The 26543-nt window shown below is 33.5% G+C and overlaps 2 protein-coding genes across 3 annotated transcripts in view; one reads left to right on the top strand and one right to left on the bottom strand.

Moving 5' to 3' along the window:
* On the bottom strand, positions 1987 to 3681 carry LOC105176057 (aspartic proteinase nepenthesin-1). Its single transcript, XM_011098731.2, has one exon. It carries the CDS (start codon positions 3463 to 3465, stop codon positions 2122 to 2124), a length of 1344 nt encoding a protein of 447 aa, XP_011097033.1. The 5' UTR covers positions 3466 to 3681; the 3' UTR covers positions 1987 to 2121.
* Positions 22541 to 26543, top strand: part of LOC105176056 (probable LRR receptor-like serine/threonine-protein kinase At5g63710) — a gene marked incomplete in the record, with an annotated part of 7697 nt that continues 3694 nt past the window's right edge. Inside the window, 11 exon segments of one of the 2 annotated variants that reach the window (XM_011098730.2) lie at positions 22541 to 22845; positions 22953 to 23072; positions 23321 to 23453; positions 23585 to 23656; positions 24280 to 24423; positions 24498 to 24569; positions 24666 to 24731; positions 25176 to 25246; positions 25346 to 25489; positions 25704 to 26045; positions 26157 to 26543. In XM_011098730.2, coding sequence (XP_011097032.1) covers positions 22979 to 23072; positions 23321 to 23453; positions 23585 to 23656; positions 24280 to 24423; positions 24498 to 24569; positions 24666 to 24731; positions 25176 to 25246; positions 25346 to 25489; positions 25704 to 26045; positions 26157 to 26543 — 1525 coding nt within the window. 2 annotated transcript variants of the gene reach the window in all.

Raw genomic sequence — 26543 nt, 5'->3', positions numbered from 1 at the left:
TAAAGCTGTTTCAATAATTTCAATGAACTGTTCCAAAAAATATTCCAAAAACCATTCCAAAATGAGATACAAATATTAGTATGGCTTCGTTTAACAAAAATATTACTAAAACTGGAAAAAGCCGCTCCAGAGGTTGTTCGAACAATTGGTCTAATAAATTCAAAAAGAGTATTTCCAAAGTCAATTTATGCATTCGGTTGTAACAGTTATATATGTTGCCTGTTACAACATCCGATACAATAAAAAATGACTTCGTCTAAAGCTGTTATAATTTTTTGTAATACTCAAAACAGCCGTTGATGCAGTTTACCAGAGCAATTCCAAATATTAAGAAACTGTTACAAAATTTTAAATTGTTCGGTACAAGAACCGTTCAAATAAAATACTCTTTTTGTAGTGTAATTTTTTAAATTATAGGAGATCTACATATAATTATACCAAATTTTTAAAAAGGAAAGTAATTATTCCTTTTTATTTTTTATTGGATCGATCTGGAAATTTCACTCTCTTTCCCATGAGTGAAACTCAATAATTCCTCTGTCTTGCCCATGTATCTTATCAGCATTTTAAGTTTATGTTTTTAGTTCCTGGATGGAGCTGGAGATGAAACATCTATTGGGAATAGAGGATCCCGTGCCATAAAAGAGAGGCATATTAAAGAGATAATTACCCTCTCCTTTTTTTAGGTTTGATAAAATTGTACATAGACCCCCATGTAGTTACATTTAGTATTTTTAAGGTTTTGCTTCCGTCTAACAAAGAAGTTCACCTATTGCTCAAAATTAACTGAATTTGCTGATATTACCAAAAAAAATGAATGAAAATTGATATTTATCGTCTATTGACTTATTGGTGATTTATTACAGGTCAAACAATTTTTTTGAACTAAACTGCCCTTATAACGGAGAAGATTCACTTCCTCACACGCATTAATGCATGAAGATGTATGAAAATAATTTTATCATAAAAAAATTTATTTAACCTAATTAAGTCAGTAATAAATCAATTGGTAGTAAATATAAATGTTTATTCATATAAGTAAATTAAGTGCATTTTTTACTAACGGGTGGACTTATTTGTTAAATAGAAGCAAATTTCAGGAGTGCTAGATGTAATTTTCTAAACTGCGTAATATTTATGTATAATTACACCAAATTTTAAAAAAAGAAAATGTAATTTTCTTGTAGTGTAATTTTTCAAACTATAAAAAATTTAGATATAATTACACGAAACTTTAAAAGAGGAGAGTATAATTCCTCTGTCTTGCCCATGTATCTTATCAGCATTTTCAGTTTATGTTTTTAGCTCCTAGATGGAGCAGGAGATGAAACATCTATTGGGAATAGAGGATCCCATGCCATAAAAGAGAGGCATATTAAAAGAAAAAAGGATAATTACATTCTCCTTTTCTGAGATTTGAGATAATTGTACCTAGACCTCCATGTAGTTATATCTACCATTCTTGAGATTTGCTTTCGTCTGATAAATAAGTCCCTCCGTCGTTCAAAATTTACTGAATGTGCTGATATTATAAAAAAAATTAAATGAAAATTGATATTTACCATCGATTGACTTAATAGTGACTTATTGCAGGTCAAATAATTTTTTCGAACGAAACTATCCTTATAATGGATAAGATACACCTCCTTACACGCACTAACATGTGAAGACGTATGAAGATAATTTTATCATAAAAAGATTCATTTAATCTACATTAAGATAGTAATAAATGAATTTGGAGTAAATATAGATTTTAATTCAATTTTTTATTAATATCAGTAAATTAAGTGATTTTTTTACTAAACGATAGACATATTTGTTAAATGAAAGCAAATTTCATAGATGCTAGCTGTAATTTTCTCAACTACATGAAGTTTACGTATAATTACACTAAATTTTAAAAAAGAAAAGTGTAATTATCTTAAAAAAAACAAAAAAAAAAAGACGGGAAGTGGGAAGATAGAGAGATAGAAAGCAACAATAAAATTGATTAAAAATAAAATACACGCAACATTAGCATGAAAAAAAGGAATTCAATATATTCTTGTTTTATTTCCTTTTCTCCCCTGATGTTTTTTACGCATTTCATATAGAAGACGATCTATAATGGTAATAAACTATTCACAAGTGATCACACTGTGTGCGCACAAATGCTATAGTCTCTTTGACAAGATCATGAACCACTAACGTATTCTGCTGCTGATAATTCCCAAAGATGGACATCCCAAGAGAGCTCCCCATTGCCAAGCACGCCACTCCACTTGGATCAGCGATAATGTAGTTCTCCCCCGGCAAGTCCAGATCTGCCCCACCCTCGAAATGGAAGATGAGCTTCGGCACCTCAATGCTTTGAGTGTTGGATGGAACCCTGAAGCACAGTTCCAGTCCTGTCTGCCCGCTTTTGTCCACGGGAAGTTGCATTTGTTTAGTGAATTCTCCTTTAACAAGATCGAATGCAGTTTGCTCCAAATACGTGATGGTAGTACCCGAGTCGATGATCATGCCCCCACTGCCATCCTCATTGACTGCAAAAGTTGATTTCTCGATGGGCAATCGGGTGTCACCAATCGTGATCCCTTCAAGGGAAAGATAGTAGAAAGAAGGTGATGATGGGTTTTTTATCAGTGGGGTGGGCTTGATTGAGTCCATTTGGCTGCTGGTATTGAGACTTGCTAGAGATCCCACCAAAAGTGTGCTAGATTTCGTGGAATCAATTGATGTTAGACAATATGAAAACTTGGGTTCCTCAAGTTGGGAGATGAGCGACAGCGGACCACGCCCCAGGCCCATGAGCCCGCCACCTTGATCGAACCCACCTCCTTCGTTATCAAGTCCACACCCGAACCCAACTTTTGGTACCGAAACCTTGCCAAACGTAAACGTTTCGGTTGCCATGAAACCTTGAGTCGATGAATAATCACCGTATGTGTACAAATACTCGCAACTGCCATCCGTGCAAGACGATGAGGGAAGGGCGCTGCAAAGATCGCTAGAGCACGACAGCTTGGAGAAAGAAGATGACTTTGCGGGATCAAATATAGGAGTTGGCTGATTGAAACACTGCTTGCAGGGCTTGCATTGGGTCCAAATCAGGTCACTGCCCGTATCCAGTATAGCAGAATAAGATATGGGTGGGGTGCCGATGGACAATTCCATTAGGTACTCACCGTTTCCAGCACGAATGGGGGCATCGATGCTGGCATCGGATGCAGCTAGGGCCATTGCATAAAGCCTTTCCATTCTCTTCCTACTTCGCTTCATGGCGCGTTGTAAGAGCTCGAATTTGGTGAAGTTCCCACCAGAATCGACATGTTTTAACGTCACCTGGAAGCCTGTTTTCATGTTCTGGCGGCCGATTAGGTTCCGGGAAGTTGAAACAGCAGGGGAAACAAACAGAAGAACCAGGGCAAGAACTAGAGTCAGTGCCATTGAACACAAGGAGAAGTGATGAAATGAAGACATCATAATTGAGAGTAATTTGTTACATCAATTTCTACTCTGAGGTGAACAAATATATATAGATAGTGAGGGATACGATATATAGGAGAGGATTGTGATGACAAAAGAAGAGAGAATATAGCTACATGAGATACAAAAGGGAATGAATCAAAGGGCTGGTGGCAAGAAATGGGATGAGAGAGATTGAGGACTCGGTGAATGTGGAGAAAAATAAGGCAATCTTGCCCAACTAAACCCTTTATTTCGATGTCAAGGAGGGTGCGATTTCAATATTGCGTCAGGGCTTCGCCCTAGTCTTGGGGTGGTTGTTGAAACTATAGCATGTCTACAAGTGTAAGTCCGATCCCAGTAAAAGTTTAAATTTTAATATCCATCTTGTCTGACGGTAGAATATATAAATTGATTTATCACGATTTTTAAACCTTAATAATAAGAAAGAATCATTTTCTTTTATGTAGGGGATTATCTTCTTTTATCAACAATTTTTCATAAATCCGATTTTCACATTAGTTTAAATTTATTTATATATATATATATGTATTATTTTACTTAACAAAACCTAATATATAATATAATTCATAAAAATATTTTATTCAAAATAATTCCACGTGTCAATTATATATGTGACATACTAATAAAAGAAAGAACCTTGTTTAGGAACAAATGAATTAGTTTACTTTCCACAGAACTTATAGACATATATATATATATATATCTTCTGTCTTGACTAAGAATTATAACATAAAATCATCCCCTTTCAGTTCCATGTGGCAAAATGAAACAAGAATTATAGATAAATGAGTTGAGAAGGAATAAGTAAAAGAGAAAGTAGTTTGGTGGGCTAACTCATCTACTAATCATGCACCATAGAGTAGAGAATGAGGATGTTATGTTGTTTGTCAAGCAATCTAGAAATAAAGAGGTGGGCTTGACTTGTCGTTTAATTAGGTTTGAAGCAACAACTTAATTATGTACTGCCAATAACAACACATTTGATGTATAGGCTAAAATAGAATTTTTGTGCTCTAACTTTAATATTTTGGTATTTTTTATTCTTTATTTTTTAGGAAGGTGAATAGCAATTTACCCCTATGATATTGAAAATGAGCACATTACCACCTTATGAAAAAAATATAGCAATTTACCTCCTATGTATTTTTTAAAATGAAGCAGTTTACCTCTTATACAAGGAGCTAGTAAATTACTTCATTTTGAAAAACATAGGGAGGTAGATTGTTGTATTTTAAAAAATATAGGGAGGTAAATCGCTATTTTTTTTTTTCATAAGGGAATAATTTGCTCATTGCAATATCATAAGGGGGTTGCTTGCATTTTTTCCTTTTTTAGGATTGTACTAAAGTTTTATAATTTTTTTACATTTTTTAATTTTAATCCTTTCGATACCAAATTTTACAAAAGTCATCGGAATAAATTATGTCTTATATCTTTTTAATTTTTATGGTTCAGTCTTGTTTTTATTGGAGTTCACCCTTCTCGTTGGTGGAAGTGAATTCTGGTGAAAAAAAGACTGAAATAATGAAAATTTAAAAAAAAAAAAACAAGATTAATATGCTACCCTATAAAATTAAAGGACAAAAATACGAAATAATCTAACTTATAAAACCAAAAATGCATTTAAGCCAAAATATGGTGCAAAATTCCCTACAGTTATAATTTTTCCATGTTAGTTAATTCATAATCAAATCGCATGCATGAATGATGTTAATTAATATACGAACAAAGATATTCATTCCTATGAAAGAACAGGAAAAAAGTTACATCCTCAAACAACTCCAAAGTTAAAGCATTTTTTTTTGCAAATTAACTAACCAAAATAATAATCATACGAAAAAAGAAAATTTTTGTTTTATAACTTTGTTTTGAATTTATTTTGGTGTTTTATCTTTAGCGATATTAGATTTAGTCCTTTATCTATCAATTTTGCGTAGATTTGGTTCTTTAGCGTAAATTATGACTCTTTTGCACTTTTGATAATAAAGGTTAATAGTCCATCATAATGGTCTACGTGTATTATAAATGAATATTTCTTCAATAAACAGAGACTCTTATATCATTTTAGACGAGGGTTAGCTATGAGATGCAAAATGAACGGATATATATAGACTAAAATTGCTTTTGAAAAACTGTGTAGAGGTAAGATTGTCTAAAATTGGATCAAAGCACTAAATTTAAACAATTCTAAAAATTACCGAACTAAAACAAAAACAAATAAATTTAAAAAACTAAAATCAATAAAGACAAACTTAAAGGAATAAATAAATAATTTTCCGTTTTATATATTAGTGTGGAGGAGTTACTCCACAATGATAAAAGCGAATTATCATCAGGCATGATCTATACATTATTTTACTGATTGTCATTGAGTGATAAAAAATAAAAATAAAATTGTTTGGTCACATCATTACAATTTTAAAATTATTTAACAATAATTATTTAAAATTGTCACTTATAATAAAATAGTGAATTATAATTTTAAAATTATCACAAAAACATATATTAATTAAAAATAATTTTAATTGTCACACTATAATTATTAGTAACAAAAATTACTGATAAAATTATCACTGGACACAATTTCTGACACATCTAAATTGAAAGTACCAATATACTATGAATTCTTTTGCTTCATTGTTAAAAATACGGGGAGGTAAATTATCGTACTTTTAAAAGTACAGAGAAATAAATTGCTATTTTTTTTAAGGAGTAATTAACTCATTTGTCATATCATAAAGGAATTGTTTGCATTTTTCCCTTATTATTTTTACAATTACGAAATTCATTATATTGAAAATTTGTTTTTTTGATTATATGAGATAGCGATATTTAATTTTGTTGATAATACTATCATTTTTTGTAGCAATAAAATAAACAATTAATTATCAATAACGAAAGCTTAATTAAATAAAGTTCTTAAGTTTTTCAAAATTATATTCTGACAAAAAAAAATTACTATCAGTTAATTAATATATATACTTAGAAACAACTTAATTTAACAATTTCATTTAGTATATGATTACTAATATACATTTTCTCTCTTAATTTATTAGATTCGAAATGAACGTAGAGTCTTAAATAATGCGTGTGGGGACAGATCTATGGTGAAAATGAGCTTTAGCGTGAAGAAGAGAAGGCATCATTTTCATGAACCTCAATATTCCAAGCTGATGGGAAAGCTGAGTAGTTGGAAAATATATCGTCATCACACTGTTTGCATTACTAACATTGAACCTCTAATTATGCGGATTATGTCCCACTACCAAATGCATGTTCAAAAAATATTAAATGTTAAATGATTCTTTTAATAATTTTTTTTTTTAAATGAGATGGTCGTTTTACATAGTATGCTATAAAAAAATAGCTCAATAGTGGTATCAGAGTCGAGCCATTTTTTCCGTTACTATTGAGCTATTTTTTCTTGCAGTGGTATCAGAGCCAGGTCAAATAAAAAGTATTGAGTTCGAATTTAATGTCGTAAAAGTTTCACGTGTAGGGTTTGCATGTCAAGGCCTTGTTGAGATATGAAATATTATATGATCCTCTTATATATCTAACAAGGGTTGAACGCAATTTATCCCTCTGTGATATGGATAATTAAAAAAAGAACCCTTCTATAGAAATCATTGTTAGGGAGGTAATTTGCTTTATTTCTCAAAATACATGGGGTAATTTGCTATATTATTTTTTACAGAGGATGTTTTGTTCATTTGTCATATCATAGGGAGATAAATTACATTTTATCCTATTTAATAATTTAAATTTTTAGATGAGATGGTCGTTTGATATTAATTAACTACCCCATCGGCTTGTAAATTGTGTACTTAATTACTTTAATTAATAAAAGAAAAAAATGGCGCCAAGGTATTGAGTGAATTTTATTTGTATACATATAGATCATAATCATTTAATTAATTCTACATAAATATTTAATTATTATTAGTGTGTGTGGCATATTTAAATATGTATGTACAGTTTATTTTTAAATTATAGAAAGATAATTGTGATTTAAAAAAGTATATATCTTAAGAACGAGTGAGAGAAGAAAAAGAGAAAAATGAAATCAATAAAAAAATTGAATAAAGGGAAGAATGTTTTTCAATTATATAAAGATTTAGGTACTGAATTAATTAATCCAGGCCCTCCATGAAGCAGAAAAGTTGGTCTCAAGGGTCATGATTGGCATTCCAGGTTCCTCAGTTTTTAAGACATGGATGCGTGTTGATGATGAAACATCTCTTGCTTCTTCATCATCAACAATGATTGGAATTATTGACAACATGTCAATTGATATATTAACAATATACTAATTAAATGTGCATATATTACCAGCAATAAAGACTGGTTCTAATTTATACATCCTCCTCTTACAGGCGGCAAAATATGTTGTTAAGTAATCACCAGCCACGTTGACATTCATTATATCCTAAATTATAAAAGGTAACTTATAGCGACTTATTATGGGATTCAGTGTAATTATAAATATTATTTTATTATTAGAAAAATTATTAATATTTTTTATTTTAATGGTCATAAAACAAGGTCAATTCGTTCGTCTCTATTAGGTTTCGGTTCATTTCTTGTATTAATCTGACCAAAATGCTCTTGTGGACTGTGGATTGTAATTTTTTACTTGTTTTTTTAGATTTTTTTTAATTGTTTTATAGAATAAGTGGACACTTTTTAGAATTTGACAAAATCTTCTATTGACCTCGACTGGTTTTTACAATTTTTCAATTCTTTTAATAAAAAATATAGCAAGAATAAAGTGCACAATTCCAAATTCCCATCCAAAAATTACGTTGATGTGCATGTCTGAGTAGGCTCAATCTAAGAAGATAAGAAGGCTTGGGGTAGCCCAGTTCTTAACATTTAATGCACATGCTCCAGTAGCCGATGGAGCAAGGCAGTCCAAGAAGGAGGACGGAGGCCCAAGGCACCTTAAACGCAACCCATGATCATGATCCGATAAGGACGACCAACCAAAAAGGCCCATAAATCTGACAACTCCCTCTCCTCACGTGGTGTACAGCTGGTCCACCAGTCAATCGCTACCTCGAACAATGTTAGCCTTAGAAAGACAGTCCAAGCAAGGAGGGTTTCCTTGGAGTCTAGGACTCCCTGGCAGCTAGGGCTCCCTGGCGTATAAGACTCTTTGCAAGCAAGGGGTCTCCCCTAATGGAAGGATACTTTCATTGGCCACATCTAGTTGTGGATGAGGATAATTTGCCACTTATCCAACCACCTTACCCTATCTCCCAGAAAATCTAGGAAGAGGGATAGATCACCAGTAAGCTGGGGCATTACCCTATATATATAGCTCTGGTCCTCCAGGCAGGGGAAGACTCTTTTAACATTCCAAGCACTCATCAAGCATTCTTTTGCGAATTTGCACATTTCTTTCGAATTAATCATCATATCTTGATTCATTATTTGGTTTATTTACTTTCTTGTTTTATTTACCTTGAATCTAATACTAACTTTGGACGGAGTGCTAACATTTTTTTATTGCATATCCTTTTTCTCTAGGTCCATAAACACCTCATCCCAATCCTCGAATGAAAGTCTAGATCCATTGGACCCATGCTATTTTTGTACATATTAATTGGCACCGTCTATTGAAAACACAGAGTTGAAGACGTGACTAGCAATAAAAACACCCAACAACAGCCCAAATAAACAGGCCTTGGAGACGGCTGGTGGTGCCCCAGCCCTGCAGGTCGTATCAGGAAGATCCCTGGCACCCACCAGCTGGGGGCCAGTCCTAAGACCCCCAGGTCCACTAACCCACAGATTGAGCCTCCACGTCGCAGCACCTCCTCCGGCACCTCTTTAGGAGAATTGTCCCCAACGCTCCCTAGGAACCATTCAACAAATGATTTGCAATGGCCATCTGAGAATAGATGGCAACACTCGTCCAAGCCCGTGCAGCAACTCCATCCAACGTGGATACCCTCGAAGAAAAAGGTGAAATGGTCCCCCCGCAGGAGGTCAGGGACACTCTTCGCAGGCCCAACAGGAGGTCCCGCCTCATGGCTCGCACACCTGGAGTGCTTGTAGAAGGGCCTTCAAGACGTCTAGTACCAAATTGCAGGAGCACCCACGGAAGGACAATAAGGTGTCCCCTTCACAGAAGTGGTAATGGCAGATGAGTTCCGCATGAATTGTCGTACTTCGACTATTTCCGAGTATGATGGCACCACAAATCCACAAGAGCATCTCTCGCGCTATGAGAATGCAGATTTCTTACATCAATACACTAATAGGATCAAATGTCGTGTCTTCATCACCACCTTCGCTAAAGCAGCCCAACAATGGATGGACTGATAGGAAGTTTCCAGGAGCTCCTATCCCTCTTTTTACACTAGTTCGCTAGTAGTAGAAAGCTTCAAAAGCTGAGCTTAGTCTCTTCGTTGTATGGTAGAAAAAGGGTGAGCTTTTGACGGAGTATCTATAAAGATTTAACACAGCTGCACTGGAGGTGCCCCGCGCCACCAAGAGGTTAAAGCTAGTCTCTTCTTTAAGTCCCTAGCTAAGAAGTTCGTCTCCAAGTTTGATGCCCTTCTAACCGGAGCTACAAAATATATCAACATGGAGGATGCTCAAGCTTCAACGATGGAGAGTTGTGGAGAGAGAATGAAGGAAACGAATGAAGAGGTCCCTATCAAGAAGTCCATGCTTGATTTTTGGGACAAGAAACCACCTATTTAGAAAGTGAATGCTGTATATACCCCGTTGATGGTCCCCATTACTCAAGTCCTCATGGCAGTAGAAGGAAATGGCTTATTGGCGCGACCAAAATAGGCTAGGGATGACCCCCATGGCCACATTATGGAGGAATATGGACACTTAAAGAACGAAATAGAGCGACTCATATAGAATGGGTATTTAATGGAGTACGTATGTGGGGAAAAGGCTCCAAGAACAGAGCCATATCAAAAGCAAGAAGCTGACAAGAATAAGGCAGCAAAAGACTCCAACCCGGAGCCCCTACCTTATCAAACCACCTTAACCTATCTCCTTGAAAATCTAGAAAGAGGGATAGACCTCCCAGCAAGCGAGTTCATTCCCCTATATAAACAAGTTTGGTCCTCTAGGCGGGGGACGGCTCTTTTAACTCGCTAAGCACTCATGAAGCATCCTCTTGCCAAATTGCATATTTCTTTCGAATTAAAGCATATATCAATTCCTTATTATCTTTATTTACATTCTTATTTTATTTCACCTTGAAGTCAATACTTATTTTGACGTCGGAGTGCTAACGTATTTTATTGCAGGCCCCTTTTCTCTAGGTCCATATACACCTCAGCCTAATCCTCGAACGACAGTCCAGATCCATTGACCCAGGCTATTTTTTTTGCGCGCGTCATACATAATTTCATCAAATATAAAAGAAAAAAGAAATTAGTCCATTAACTTGGCTCTCGTACAATTTTAATCCAATAATTATGATAATAATCTCATTTTTTACACTATACTTGGAAAATGCTTCAATTAGATACTCCGGTAGTTGATTTTTTTAATTTTCGCCAGGAATTAGCATGTGGACTACTCATGTCCATAAATTTGGAAATTTTTTATTCCATGTGGCACTAATGTCTAACGTGACTGATGACTTGGACTTAGTTTCTTGAGTAATTGTATTTTATCTCTTCACTCCCACATAAGTACTCAAATGAAAGAAAGAATGTCAAATTGCATAAAAACAAGCTTTGAATTTATATTTTATATACTAGCTTCAGTGACACGTTGTTTGTGCCTGTATATGATAAGTGATCTTATACACTTTAAAATGTATTATAAATTAGATAAAATATATAACTCAATATACCAACTTAAAAATGAATACATTATCGAAAAAAAATATAAACACATAAAATTGTATATAATTATAAATAAATATTTTGTAAATACTTATAGATTATAAAATTAATTATTATTTTATAAATCATTATAGCTTATTTAGATAAAAAAAAAGTACATAAAACTATAGATAAATATAAATAATTTTATTTTTTTAGATAATTATTTTAAATAATATAAATTTTAAAAAAATAACCCCTGCCCTCACTCATCCCCGCCCTCGCCAGCCATAGAAGGGGGCGACTCTACCCCAAACAGATGGGGCCGGCGAAGGTGGACTAGGAAGGTGGGTGGCAAGGGAGGGGGTGGAGGGGTAGAGATTTTTTTTAAAGGTTATATTAAATATATAATAATTTTATTTTATCATTATGTTTATATTTATATACAATTAAGCCATGTAGGATGCCTAGTGTATTTATTAACCACGTCAGACAATGACATGGTTTATTTTGCTGGACAAATAAGCAATTAATTGACACACCATCTATTTCCATTCAATTGACCGAAAAATTGACACCAAAATCTTAAATTAATTGAAGCATTTTTCAAATATAGTGCATAAAATATGTTATTTATCATAATTAGTGGACTAAAATTGAATGAAAGCAACGTTAATGGACTAATTTTTTTTTCCAATATAAAACGTATTTATAATATTTCAAAAAATAATAAATTTATGTAATTATGCAAATTTCAAATAAACTTGTTGTAATTTACCCAATTATAAAAACACTGCCGCTTTGGACACCTTTTGAGAAGTTTTTAGTCATTTTGGCATGCTAGATTTTATTCTGCATGTGGTTCTCATCATGCTTTTCTCAAATATATGATATATGAACAACAAAAATACAAAATACGTAATGAATATTGTGATGGAATCTTGAAGTCATGAAAGCCATAAACTCTAACTCGGAAAGTCCAAATTTAAATATTACACTCATAATGAATTAAATAAAAAATATTTGATAAACCAATTTTTTGATCCGTAGTGGTGTGGTATATTATGCTTCCACCTTTCAAACTGTGGTTTCACAATTCGTGACACTTTTTGTGATTAGTGGAAAGTTGTATTATCATTATGAAACAAGTAGGCCATTTTAGTGGTATTTGACTCACAAGCCATGTGGGCCAACATGTAAGATTATCTTTTAGTTGATGGGTTGGGTTTAATGCATAATAACGCAATTCAATTGGAATCCTCGAAGTTGTGCAAAAAGTGACAAAAAAGACTCGGTAATCTCATGGAGATGAGAATGGTAAAGAGTTACCTTCCATCAAATGATTTTAATGCAAATCGTAGAAGTGGAGTATGAAAATTAATTTGTGGACTTCAAGCCCACTAGAAAAATATTTTTCAAAGACCACTTGAGCGTTAGTGGAATTTAAAGAAGTAGTTAGAGTAATTTGTGACTAAAACACCAAATAATAAATTTTATATTTAACATTAAGAATGAATGCTAATTTTTGCTTTCTCTTATTTTGATTTTGATAATTATGTCTTAGAATCCGCTTTTCATTACATTTGAGAATAATCGTCTTATGGGAGCAAACTATGCTGATTGGCTCCAGAATTTCAAAATTATTTTGGATTCGAAAAATCGTGCCAATGTGCTTGACAAATAATATCCCCCATTTTTCTTCCTGAACAGTAGACTGATGCCAAATGCGAAGAGTTCGAACATTGGCATAATCCTGTCTAGAGATAGAGGAATTAGACTGCCTTCCTATTTGCAAATTCTGTCGAAAGGGAGGATAATGGCAAAAGCCCTTTGTTGGAAACTTACTTTTTTACTCAGCTAAGTATGCCATTATTAATAGTATAATAACTATGCCTATATTTTTTTTTAAATTCAGTAACTTAAAAAATTGACTAGAAAGGTCCATCAATTGACGGTTTTTCTCTTTCATGGCCGAAAATAATACATGGCAGACCACCTAGACATATCTTGGGGAGTTTTAAGCCTATGTGGCAATTGAAATGAAATAGAAGATACGTTGAACTATTTTAAATTATATTAAAACTTATAAAAGTAAAATTATTATTTTAATAAAAAAAATCCCTCCCCAACCTCCCATCCACTAACCCTCCAACCCAACCAAACAAATCGCTCCTCCACACCCCTTCTGCTGTCGTCGCCTACCATCCACCCCACCTACCATAGGCCCCCAGCAAGGGTGGTACCGCGTCGATCTGGGTAACACCGTCACCTAGAGGTGAGGAGGGCGTAGTGCAGCGCTCCCTTACTTGTGGGGGTAGCAGTGTCACTATCACCCTCCTCTACAGCCAAATTTATTATTTAAAAAATACTTAATATTATTTATAGTAAATAATATTATTTTTAATAAAATACATACTAAATAATTATTCAAATTAATAATAACATATAATTCTTATAATTTACTTTTTCAATTAAATTATAAAATGTTTATGTAGTTTTTTTCAGAATTTCGATATTTAAATAATGTCCAGTTAGCATTAACGGCCACATCTCATTACAGGTGGTTGTACATGTGTATAAGTTTCCGGAAATAAACCAATTACCTGCACATGGGCAATTTTTTATTAGTTTTCAAAATCTTGCATAAAAACTCTATAAAAAAAAATCCTAATTTGACTAAATTTCATCAATTTTTAATGTTATTGGACTTAAAAAAAATATGGGAATACTTATCGAACTAAAATTAATGTTGGGCATACTTAACAGATTATAAAAATAATTTTCCCCCTTTGTTGGACAGAGTTATCTTGCCAAGGATTTGTTGGATTTGATCCATACAAATGTGCGTGGATTACTAGAGTTTTCAGGCCAGAAGTGGGTTCAAACGCTTCATAACATTTATAGACGATGATTCACAACATGGTTATGTTTACTTAACAAAGTACAATTCTGAAACTTTAGAAAAGTTTAAAGAGTTCAGACCTAAAGTAGAGAACTAAACTAGTCACAAAATCAAAGTCCTTCAATCAAATCGACGGGCCAAGGTAAGTACTTAAGTGATAATTTCTTAGGTTACTTAAAAGATAATGGCATCCGCTTTCAATGGACTCCTCCTAGAATGCCAATTGCTTTTCTAAAAGGAAGAATTGAACCCTGATGGACATAGTGCAGTCAGTGATTAGATTTCCTGAATTGCCTCTATTCTTCTAGGCTATGCACTTGAAATGATTGCTAAGTTATTGAATAAAGCACCATCTAAGACTGTGGCCCAGACGCCGTATGGTAGGTTTGTTGAAGTAAATAGTGGGATACTTCTTTTATAATCTCTCAAAACAAAAGGTGTTTATTTCAAGAAATACAGTGTTCTTGAAAAACTCCTTTCATAGAATACTCAAAGAGAAGAGTTGTTGCTTGAAGAATCAAGCAGAAGTGAATTCATTATCAATTCTTAAGGTTACTGATAACAACATGCAAAACCTAATATGTTTTTGACTTTCAGAGTTGCTTCAAATCTTATTCCTATCCCACCATACCAGAGGGTTCTCGCTGAAATTTCTCTTGATAAGTCTCTTGATATTTTTGACGAAAAATCTGCTCTCCTCGCTTATGTCTAGTGACTTTATATCTTGCAATGCTTCTTTGAGGTTCCTTATTTCTTCCTCAAATTTCTCGTACAAGCTATCACCATAAATGAATCCTTATTGCCTGAAAGATAAAAGAACCTTACTAAATTTTATATTATCTTGCATTTTTGGATGAGTTAATTTGGTATCATAATCACCACGTGTGCTGCAAAAATTTATGTGTATTATCCTGCTAAATGCCTTTTCTCTTTGCAAAACCTGTATCTTACTACCACATTAGTAGTAAATATCAACAGATTTATGTGGTTATCCTGTATATATTTTGCAAAGATTTGAATGAAATTGTTACTCATCAAAATATCAACACCTGTATCATGAAAGTAGATAGGAGGCATTTTCACCCTGTACCAAGGTGTTCCAAATGCTCATCCAATCATGATTTTTGCCTCTTGTATTCCTTTATTAAGTATTAGGATTTTATGTGAAAATCCCTTCCTGCAATAACGGGTAAGGTTTTCATAGCTTCTCTAGAAAAATCTCTAGGTTTTGCTGTGCAATTCCTGATCCTAAATCAACATAAGTTGCAAAATATTATATCATATATTAATCATATAACATACCAACTGATATGTTTATAGAAAAGGGGCATTAAATCCTTATGGTAATTCCATCAAGATTAAATCCAATACCGTTATCTTTCCTTCCCCATGGTTTATGATCTTCGAGAAATTTTATCCCTAAAGTCATACTCCCATTTTATTATACTGCAACACCTGTAATTGGAATTTCATAGCCTGCTATTTCTAACATGCCTTCATATTTACCAATAACAGGTTGTTGAGAATGACATAAGTCATCACAAGAAAAAAAGTTTTCTTTCTTAGTGATGTCAAATATAATTTGTATTTCTTTCCATCCTTCAAGGCATTTAAGTTTTATGTTATCTACCCCATTCTCTTCAGGAGTTAATTCTTTTAACATCTCCTCATTTCCGTTGTAGCTTGTATCTTCTCAAAAAGGACTTCTTACTAAAACTATATTGTAGAGCTAAGTGTTCGGTCTAAAACTGAATGATCTTTTATAATTATATCAACACCATCTATTCTAAGTATCCTAATTGGATCTGGTGTCATTACCTTAACAAATTCCTTGAAAATTCTATGAATCTCTTAGTGTACAATACCTAGATCCAGACCTAGGACCATTTTATAGTTATGACCCGTATTCGTACCTAATATTGTTAGATTAGATCCAAATTTGGATGCATATATATGGTTATAATTTTTTTGATTTGGGTGCTGAGTCTACACTCTAAAATATCAGTGGGTAAAATTTTAATATGCAAAAATGCTTCTTTATTGGTTATTAAACTAAGTGACTTTATAAATTCTGTTAATCAATACGACTATTTTTACACTTAAATTTGAAATAATTGTTTTTACTTAATTAATTTATAAAAATCTAGTATTAATTTATAAAGCATTAGTTCAATAAACTTTTTAAATTGATTGATATATTTAACAACAGAGGTCATTAATATGAATATATCATATTATTAGTAGTTAAGGGCATTTTTATCAATTCTTATTTAATTTAAAGGATTATCCAGAGATAGAGGGTAATTTAAAGGTTTATTTAGTTTAGGGGGAATTGATAAGGGTAACATACTTTAGGGATGCAAAATATATTTAACCCTAAAATTAATTTTGATTTGTTATTGAAAAGATTACATAAGTATGGGTAAAAATGTTTTATTTTATATATTATTCTGATGCTATTTTAAATTTAATGGTGCCCTATTAAATAATATCTTTAAAGTATTTAATAATTACTTCAAACAAATTAATAGCGTAAAAATACTAATTGTCTATTTATTATTTTTTAGTTCGATACATTTATCGTTGTCCAAGTAGTTTAGATGTATTAGGACTCTTAAATGGTCTTCTTTTTATAGAATTTAATTTTTTTATAACTAATTTTGATTTATTATTAAAAAAATTACTCAAGGGTATGGATGTCTTTTCTTATGAGAACAAACACATAAGAGATTTATACTTTTGCATAGGATGCAATTTACCCCCCTGTGATACTAAAAATGTGCAAATTACCTCTTATAAAAAAAATATTAGCAATTTACCCCGCTGTATTTTTTTAAAATGCAGCAATTTATACCCTTGTGCTTTTTAAAATGAAGTAATTTAGCCCTGTCTTGGGGGTAACTGATTATTTTTTTTCACATAAATTGCATTAAATCCGTTTCATATATTGTAACAATAGATATGGATAAGTAAAAATTGTTTTATCGTTAATGTTATTACATCCTCAAATAGAGGCTTCATCAATTCAAGTTGTCTTAGTAATATGTATTTTACGTGCTTCAGTAATGAAGCTTAATTCCTCCCACGCTATATATGAACATTATTATGAAGTAAATCATGAAAATGAATTTGAGGGGAGACTTAGTTCCGTCAGCCTCTTGGAGGGCGTTGAGGAGGCCTAGGCAGCCCTGGTGGCCTGACAACACGAGGAGGAGGAGGCCTCCTTGGTGGCGGAGGAGGCGGCCTCCTTTGCTGAGGAGGTGGCGGCGGCCTCAGAACCCCGGTCCGTGGAGGTGGTGGCCGAGGAATCCTTGGTAGCCCTGGTGGCCTCACAACAGCACGTGGAGGCGCCACTTTTCTCCACCAAAACCCACCGCCACCACTAAGAGGTACAACACAGCAGACTTCATGTTTGATTGTGAAAAAATGTTCCTACTGCCAAATATATAACCAGAATCAAAGTGGGACATGGTGATCTTGAAATAACTTGATGCTTATCTTTCTCCCACCTTTGAATTTATATTTCATTTATCTGCTTGAGCAATAGCAGAAGAAATTAAAGCATGAGAGGTTGGGTATCTGGTTTCAGTGGAAAGTCATCTTGGATGTAAAAAGAGGGAGAAATGCAAGCAATTCTTGGTCATATTATAAATTAACAAATTAATCCTCTATTGAAAAGATAGGGCTTCACCCTCCTGTATTTTTTGCAGTAGTAATTTACCTCCTTATATTTTTTAAAATAAAGCAATTTAACTTCTGGTTGAAAGAAGTACATTGCTCTATTTTAAAAAGTATAAAAAAGTAAAAAAAAATTGCTACTCTTTTAAAAGATAAAAGTAATTTAACTCCTTGTGTGAGGAGGTAAATTACTTTATTAAAAATACAGAAAGACAAAAAAAGAATTGCTATTTTTTAAATAAAATGATAATTTGCTCTTTTACAATATATGACTGATCACTAATTTTTGGATGACCAGAAAAGTTTGAGATGAATTACTATACCTATTGAGAAAAATTGATTAATAACAATGGTAGGAAATACGAGTTGGAGAAAACTGAAGATAAGATGCGAAGCCTGTAGGTCCACTTAATTGATCAACAAGTATCACAATAACTGATTAATTTGAAAAGCATTTATTTTCATAAACTAATGTTTTCTTTTTTAGTTAATTTAACGTGTTTTCTGGATTTATAGCAGACTTATTATTATTTAAGAATTAGTGGATCTCTTTTTTCTAATTCTCGAGAAAATAATGCATTAAAATTTGTGAAAGACCTATAAAATCAGGTGAGTCATGTCTATGTGTATATCTACTTAACATTTAGTCGTCTTTCTCCGTATATGAAAGCATGATATGTTTTGTATGTTTATTATTTGTATGTTCAATTTTCTAAACCCTTCCTAATTGTATTCATCGACCATTCCAATTTTTAAATTATCATTACCGTGCCAAATGTTACCTATAGTTGTTCCAAAATGTGTTTAAAAGGTATCTAATGTACATTTTGGTTATGATAACTCAACATCTGCAAGGCGGATTAATTCTCATCTCAAACACATATAATATTATGTCTATTTGGATATATCTAACGTTGGATATATCTCCTCTCATTGTATAAAAAATTACAAATTATCCTCCTGATGTATGATTAAATTATGTAATCCTTTGATGGAGGTATGAAATTGTCAACTTTGCTCTTACTGTATCTTTTTATTTTTTTAAAAAAATTAAAAACTTATAAAAAGATCGAAGAGGATGGATGAAAAAATTTTAAAAATTATAAAAGACTTATACACTTAGTCCATAAAAAATAATTTTTTAAAAGAATAAATAAATTATAATTTTTAATCCACAAAGGTATTTCGGTCAGTTCACCATGAAAAATAGATGAAAACCTAACAGATTGGATTAATTATTGACGATCGTTAAAATTAGGGTGGTATTGGTAATTCTTCAAACAACGAGAGATACTCATAATTATGTCAAATTTCAGGGCAGGTCGTTGTAATTTACCCTAGTTTTTTTAGACATTCATCGTAGGGTCATATAAGTGTTTTTATATTCCCCAACCACTTTTCGCTAATATAGGTGATTTGTGTAATTTATACTAATATAAAACAGAAGAGCTCATCCACACTCACAAATGGCAGTTAATGCCGTCGCCGTACCATATTTTTGTAAAGTCAAAAATATTTTTCATGATAAAATAACTAACTTATTCAACTTTTTAAAATTTACATTAATTGATAAATTATTTTTTTTCTTTCTTTTATTAATTTATATATTATCTGTAATATATTTTAAAGTGTGAAAGATTTATTATATGCACATAAAAACCACGTGTCAAAATAACTATTATACAAAAATGAGACCTGATTTGTATAATTTCATTATAGGGTCTCATTCTAATTTATCCAAAATAAATAATGGATACTCTTCCTACTTGAAACGGATTACAACATTCTCAATTATACTACTACCTACTAGATTAAGTGCCCGAATAACTTTAGGTGGAAGAATTTGACTATACTCCTCCCACCATCCCACCCCTCTAAATCTTAAACCCAACCCTACCCAACATTCCAGCAATTTTCTTTGTGAAGTATCCATTTTTCTTATACGATTTATTACTTCATTTGTTATATTCAAAAATTAAAGAGTAATCAAATATATTAGTAATTTCAAATTAAAGATCACAAAGAACAAATAAAAAGAAACTATTATAAAAATAAATATACATATATTCATGAAATTCGAATTTATAAGGCTGAAGTCCTATAAACAAATCCGAGGTCATGGGTCCGAGTTCCATTAGACGAGTGGGCATATGTCTCGTTTTATGTGAATTACCAGAACTTATTATTGTTATAATTAATCGTATTGATGTACGGATTGAATCGATATAATTTATTATTATTTTAGTTATGTATTAATTAAATTGACGTATTACTCAAAATTATAGTGCTTTAGTCTTGATATTTCAACTTTACCATTTAAATGAGATTTGATTGGTGGGATTATGAATAATTAATGAATTAGAAGTGGGATGTAAATAGCATGTTGGGAAATTAAGAAAGTGGATCTCATTTTGGGGTTCCTCAATTGTGACACAAAGTTGGGAATTGGGACCAAATGCCACAAACAAATGGATACACCACCAAAATATGCCTTTTGATTACTTAATTATTATATTACAGATCATGCAATCTCTTTACGCCGCACTAACTGTAATTGCTGCTCTTGGACTTAGACTTGGACTCAAACTTTTGTTTGCTTCACCCCCAACATTGGACTTTATATATATATACAATTTCCCCATCTGCAGCTGCTTGGGCACCAAAGAAATAGGGATTTTTGGGGATTCAGTGACGGAATAGTGACACTTTGTTTTTTGTATGAGAAGAAATATAGCGCTTAATTATGATTATTTGTTATAGTTAAAAATAAATAGTTGTAGTATATAATTATTGAATATGATTATGCAATGGTTGTTGGCTGTGGTTTTCGTAAGTATGACTAAAATATTTGCCATATTTAAAAATCTTGATAAAAATATTCGTCATGACTCATAGTCTTGTTAATGGGGAATAAATCGGAACCCGCAATTTAGATACACTTCACGCGTTACGAACTAGAAAAATCCTTGTTCTTTCAGTTGCTCTTCCTCCGGCACCTTTTACGATAAAATTAGGGTTAATTGTACTCCCCTCCCCTAAGGTTTGGTGTAGTTACATGTAGACCCTCTATAGTTTGGGAAATTACATTTAACACTGCAGAGATTTGCTTTCGTTTAACAAATATGTTCCCCCGTTAGTCAAAGTTCACTGAATTTGCTGAAATTAACGAAAAAACTGAATGGAATTTATATTTACCTTTGATCTATTTAAAACTGATTTATTGCAGGGTCAAATAATTTTTTTCGGACTAAACTACCCTTATAATGGTGAAAATATACCTCCTCACATGCATTAATGCGTGAAGACGTATGAGAATAATTTGATCATAAAAGATTTGTTTGACATGCTATAAGTCGGAAATAAATCAATTGAGGGTGAATATAAAATTTTTTTCAATTTTTTTTGGTTAATAGCATATTCGGTGAATTTGGACTGACGAATGGACTTATTTGTTAGACGAAAGCAAGCATCAAGGGTAATAGATGTAATTTCTCAAATTATAGAGGGTTTACGTGTAATTACACAAAATCTCAGGGGAGGAGCGTGTAATTATTCCATAAAATTGTGGGGTATTTCTGCTATGCTAGCAATAAATATGAGGGAGTGTAAAATCAATTTTACCCCCTCACCAACCACTAATTTGTGGATAATGTAGGGGTAATCTAGTACTTACAAGATAATTCAACTTGTACGGTCTTGATCTCTCATTGCTTGTTATGAAAATGCTCTGACTTTCTTTTTGAATTGCCCTTTAATTGATCTTCATGTTTCCATAACATAGGAAAAAGTATGTTTTGTGGTGAATAAACTAAGTTTTTATATTAATTCTATTTAATCATAATGAATAATAGTTATTTATCATAAATTTTTAGTCCGCAACTATTAAAAATATAAACAATAGTATTGTTTTTTTTCTAGGGCAATGTAACCTCAAAATTTTTGAAACAGAGAAGCTTGTCAACTCCCTTGTAAAGGTATGTTGCATGTTTTAAAAAATATATATAAGATCACGTAGCCATTTCTTCTTCCAACTGTACTTTTTTTGTCTATTATTATTTCATAAAGGATCTATTGCATTCAACCATTGTATTCCATATTATGATGAAAATCAAATGTATTTGTTTACTCATTATGAATAACACAAATGTCTCTTTTCATCTTCAAAATTTGATCCATGGCTTCTTCACTTTCCTATTGGGCTTAACGCAATTTACTCTCCAATAATATTGTAAATAAACAAATTATCCCTATATGAAAAAAGAAAAAAAAGTAGCAATTTATCCTCGTGTGTTTTTTAAAATGAAGTAATTTACCTCTCTTTCAATTTAAATTGCTTCATTTTAAAAACACACAGAAGGTAAATTGCTATTTTTTTTTATAAGAGGATAATTGCTCATTTATAATATCACAAAGGGTTGTTTGTATTTTTCCGATTATTGAATCTTTCTTTTATTTTTTGGGGGTTGGTATTGTAAATGTCCAAGTAATGGCTTCTTAGATAAGTTTGTGGTATGCAGTATGACATAATCATTATCTAGAAAAAAAAAGGAAGCTTGATGTGCTCTAAACAGGGAATAAGAACCTCTTTTTGCTTCACTGATTGCTTCTAAGCATCTTATCTAGACATTTTAAGTCCATCAGCAAAAACCCAAAAAAAAAAAAAAAAAAAAAAAAAAAAAAACAAAGAAAGACAGAACCAAGAGCATTTGTTTTTATTATGCATTAGTAGTGGGATTCTCATTCACCACAACAACAATTCATTTCCTGTAAACCCCACAATCCCCAGAATTTTCCTTTTCAAAACTCAATTCCCCTCCCTTTTTCTTTCCCCAAAGCACCTTCTTTTTTATTCAAATGCTTTCTAGGTCCTTAACACCAAGACATGAGCAGTTTTGGATAATCTCAGACTGTAATAATTGGCTGTTTGTCCCCTGCTCCTTCCATTGCTTCATGATCCATTCTCTACTTCAATAAACATTGCCAAACAAGGTCTGTCAGTGCTGCTTTCTTCTGTGATAGTTGCAGATAATTTTGTTTGTCTGGTATTTAAAGGTATCAGTTGCATGACTAATTTTCGTGTCGTTCTACTTTCGTAGCAGAGGAAGTTCAAGACTATTGAGTCATGCATCTTCTGCTGAAGCCATCCATGATCAGTTTTGTTCTGCTCTTGCTGCTGCCTCTCGGTTCTTTCGCTTTCAACGAGCCGGATGTTGAAGGTATACCAAAAGCGCGAGCTTTGTAGTTGTTATTCATGCGGTATATGAGTATTACTTATGAAAAAGTAGAGATGTTTTCACTTTCCACTGTGAAATTCTGTGATTGTTGTGTGCTTAAATCGTGTTATGAATATTCGCGATAGGAGGCCTCATTCGATCTTATTTTGGCAGTAGGAGTTAGTATAAATGAAGTGTTTTAAGGTTTTGTATCATGGCAAACGAGTTCCATCTTTTTGCTGATGTTTCAGGTGGTGTTCTAATTGAGCTTCTGACAGCCCTGAACGACTCCAACCATAAGATTACGGATTGGGATCGTCATTTTGTCAGCCCGTGTTTCAGTTGGTCTAATGTAACATGTAGAAATGGAAGAGTCGTGTCGCTGTTAGTATATGCTTCTCGACAGCGTTCTTCAGCTTCATTCTCTTCTTTGATTTTTCTTCGCAGCTACTGTTGCTGTTCTTGTGAATCAGGCAGATATAAGTTCTGATTACTCTGGATGCCTTGACTTGCAGGAACTTGGCTTCTTATGGATTTACTGGAACTCTTTCACCATCAGTTTCCAAATTGAAGTATCTGGTTACCTTGTAAGTGTAGGGATTTCACTCTCTTCTAGCCATGCCGATTATCGTCCGTTGTGCTGGAAATGAGTCGAGTAGAATAGATTTATTAAGTACCCTGGTTAAAGAGAACATAAATAAAAATAGGCCTGAGAGAAAAAGAAAGGGCGACGTAACTCCCAGATGTACGAGCTATATATTGAGCTTCTTTTCAAAAGCATTTTGTGCCTGTTCGTGTTTAATGTGGGAGGTAATAAGCTTCTTTCTAAAAAGTGCAGGAATTGCATTGTCGCTCTGAGTTTTCTATCTGCCGAGATTTTGTTCCTGTTAGTTTTTTCGTAAGAGGTAAAATGCAAGCAACCAAGTATCGGACATAGAATTTGAAGGGCAGAATCGAGTAGAATAAATGAAGGGGGAGCTCAAAACGACGAAGTTTAAAGCTTTTTTCTGCGATAGAGGCACCAGAAATGGTCCATTTCGGAGAATTAAGCTCAATGATATGAGAAAGTCCAGTTTAAAATTTGTTTCAAGCACTCTTCCACATTAAAAATGGATCAGCCAATCTAGATTTTTAGACACTTCATTCATATTTTCTGAGAAAAAGAGCTGATTTTTATGCATACATGTCAAAATTCTTGTCTTGTGCCCAGGGATTTACAGAACAACAACCTCTCCGGCCCCTTGCCTGATTCTCTTGGCGATATGTTGAATCTACAGAATTTGAACCTGGCACACAATAACTTCAACGGCTCGATTCCAGCATCGTGGAGTCGATTACCTAACCTCAAGCATCTGTAAGTGTATGCATGCGTACTTTGTCAAAACGTTTCACATGTACTGAAATGTTGACATTGGAAATCTGCATCAGGGTCATGACAGGAAATCACTTGAGTGGATCAATACCGGAATCACTAGCAAATATCACCGGCTTATTGGAATTGTAAGTAGCATCCATATACGTTCATTACCCCGTTATTCTATCTTCTTCGCCTGTTATTTTGACCTGAACGTGTTTTATACCACCGTCTTGTCGCAGGGACCTTTCATCCAATGACTTGACAGGAGAAATTCCACCACAGCTGTTTTCAACACCTATGTTCAAGTATGTTCTTGAAGAAAATTTAACATGTCATTGAGTCTTAACTACTGCTTTCCAAGTCTATAAAACATGAAGAAATTTCAGCATTTTTCACATCAGTATCCAATTCACTTATTATGAGAGCAATCACTCTGCTCTTTTATATTATCTTTTCTTACTTACGGGACGCTACAGTCAATAGACTTCTCTGGTATTAAGTATCATAAACAGCAAAAAGTTGGTATTGATCTGATTAATTCTGAAATCGTCGTGGTAATTACATCATATGACATGTCAGAACTCTATAATTTCGCATATGTAACTGAAAGAAAATCTACTTTGTAATGCAAATGTTGTCTTCGTAAAATTTAAGATCTGTTGTCGTCTTAAAGTCTCTGTCGACTGGAGGTAACTTGTCTTCGGCTCCTCCACCGGCTTATTCTTTCTCTTCTGGATTGCATATTTCAGCTTTACAGCCACTCATCTCACCTGCGGCAGCAACTTGCAACAGCCTTGTGTTTCAAGTTCCTCTATTCCAGGTTTGCTGTTTTTTTCTTCTCTTCTCCTTAAAACTTTTCCTACGATTATTAGCAATAGGGAAAAAGGAATACAAACTGAACCTATTGATATTAACGCAGTGTCTAAAGGAAGATCAAAAGTTCAGGTTGCTGTCACAGCAGCAAGCATTTGTGCATTCTCCCTTCTCTTGCTCGGAGCTTTCTTTGGATACCGGTTTCATCGTGTCCGTAAATTCAAACATGATATATTTGTCGATGTGGCTGGTGCGTCTTTATTTCTCTTACCTATTTCTATTTTCTAACTAACGCGATATCTCCTGAAATACCTTATAATATAAAATTATCGAAACAAGTACGATAGATTAATGTTCATGGACTTGAAATCCTTAGTTCCAAATCCATCGATACAAACACATCATAAATGAATTCAGTTACGAAACCATTTCATCTCTAATATGAGGTTCATGCTTTCACACAGGCGAAGACGAGCGCAAGATCTCCTTTGGACAGATCAGAAGGTTTTCGTTGCGCGAAATGCAGCTAGCAACGGATAATTTCAGCGAGAGCAACATAATCGGACAAGGCGGATACGGAAAAGTATACAGAGGAGTGCTTGTGGACAATACTCGAGTTGCTGTGAAACGCCTCATGGACTATCATAGTCCCGGTGGAGAGGCTGCATTTCTGAGGGAAGTTCACTTGATTAGCGTTGCAGTTCATAAGAACTTGCTCCGGTTGATCGGATTTTGCACAACGTCAACTGAGAGAATCCTTGTTTATCCTTTCATGCAAAATCTCAGCGTTGCCTATCGTCTAAGAGGTAATCCCTTTCACAATTCGGTCTAAAACTTCCTATAATTCTCTAGAAATAATGAATGTGATCATAACATAACATTCCATGAACTTAAACAAATCTCTTGGATATCAATAGACTTAAAACCAGGAGAAAAAGGGCTCGACTGGCCAACCAGAAAGCGAATAGCTTTCGGCACTGCCAACGGGCTGGAGTACCTGCATGAGCACTGCAATCCTAAGATCATTCACCGAGATATGAAGGCTGCAAACATTCTTCTCGACCATGACTTTGAAGCTGTGCTTGGAGATTTCGGGTTGGCCAAACTAGTTGACACGAAAGTGACTCACGTTACGACTCAAGTACGAGGAACGATGGGACACATTGCCCCGGAGTATTTGTCTACAGGAAAATCTTCCGAAAAGACAGATGTATTTGGTTACGGGATAACTCTTCTCGAACTAGTTACTGGACAACGAGCAATAGACTTCTCTCGGCTTGAAGAAGAGGAGGATGTTCTACTGC

This window comes from Sesamum indicum, linkage group LG13 (assembly GCF_000512975.1).
Source record: "Sesamum indicum cultivar Zhongzhi No. 13 linkage group LG13, S_indicum_v1.0, whole genome shotgun sequence".
NCBI lineage: Eukaryota > Viridiplantae > Streptophyta > Magnoliopsida > Lamiales > Pedaliaceae > Sesamum > Sesamum indicum.
This window is presented reverse-complemented; position numbering and strand designations above follow the sequence as displayed.

What these genes read in the sequence shown, in the direction of transcription:
- LOC105176057 (XM_011098731.2), bottom strand. Translation starts at nt 3,465, where the DNA reads ATGATGTCTTCATTTCATCACTTCTCCTTGTGTTCAATGGCACTGACT.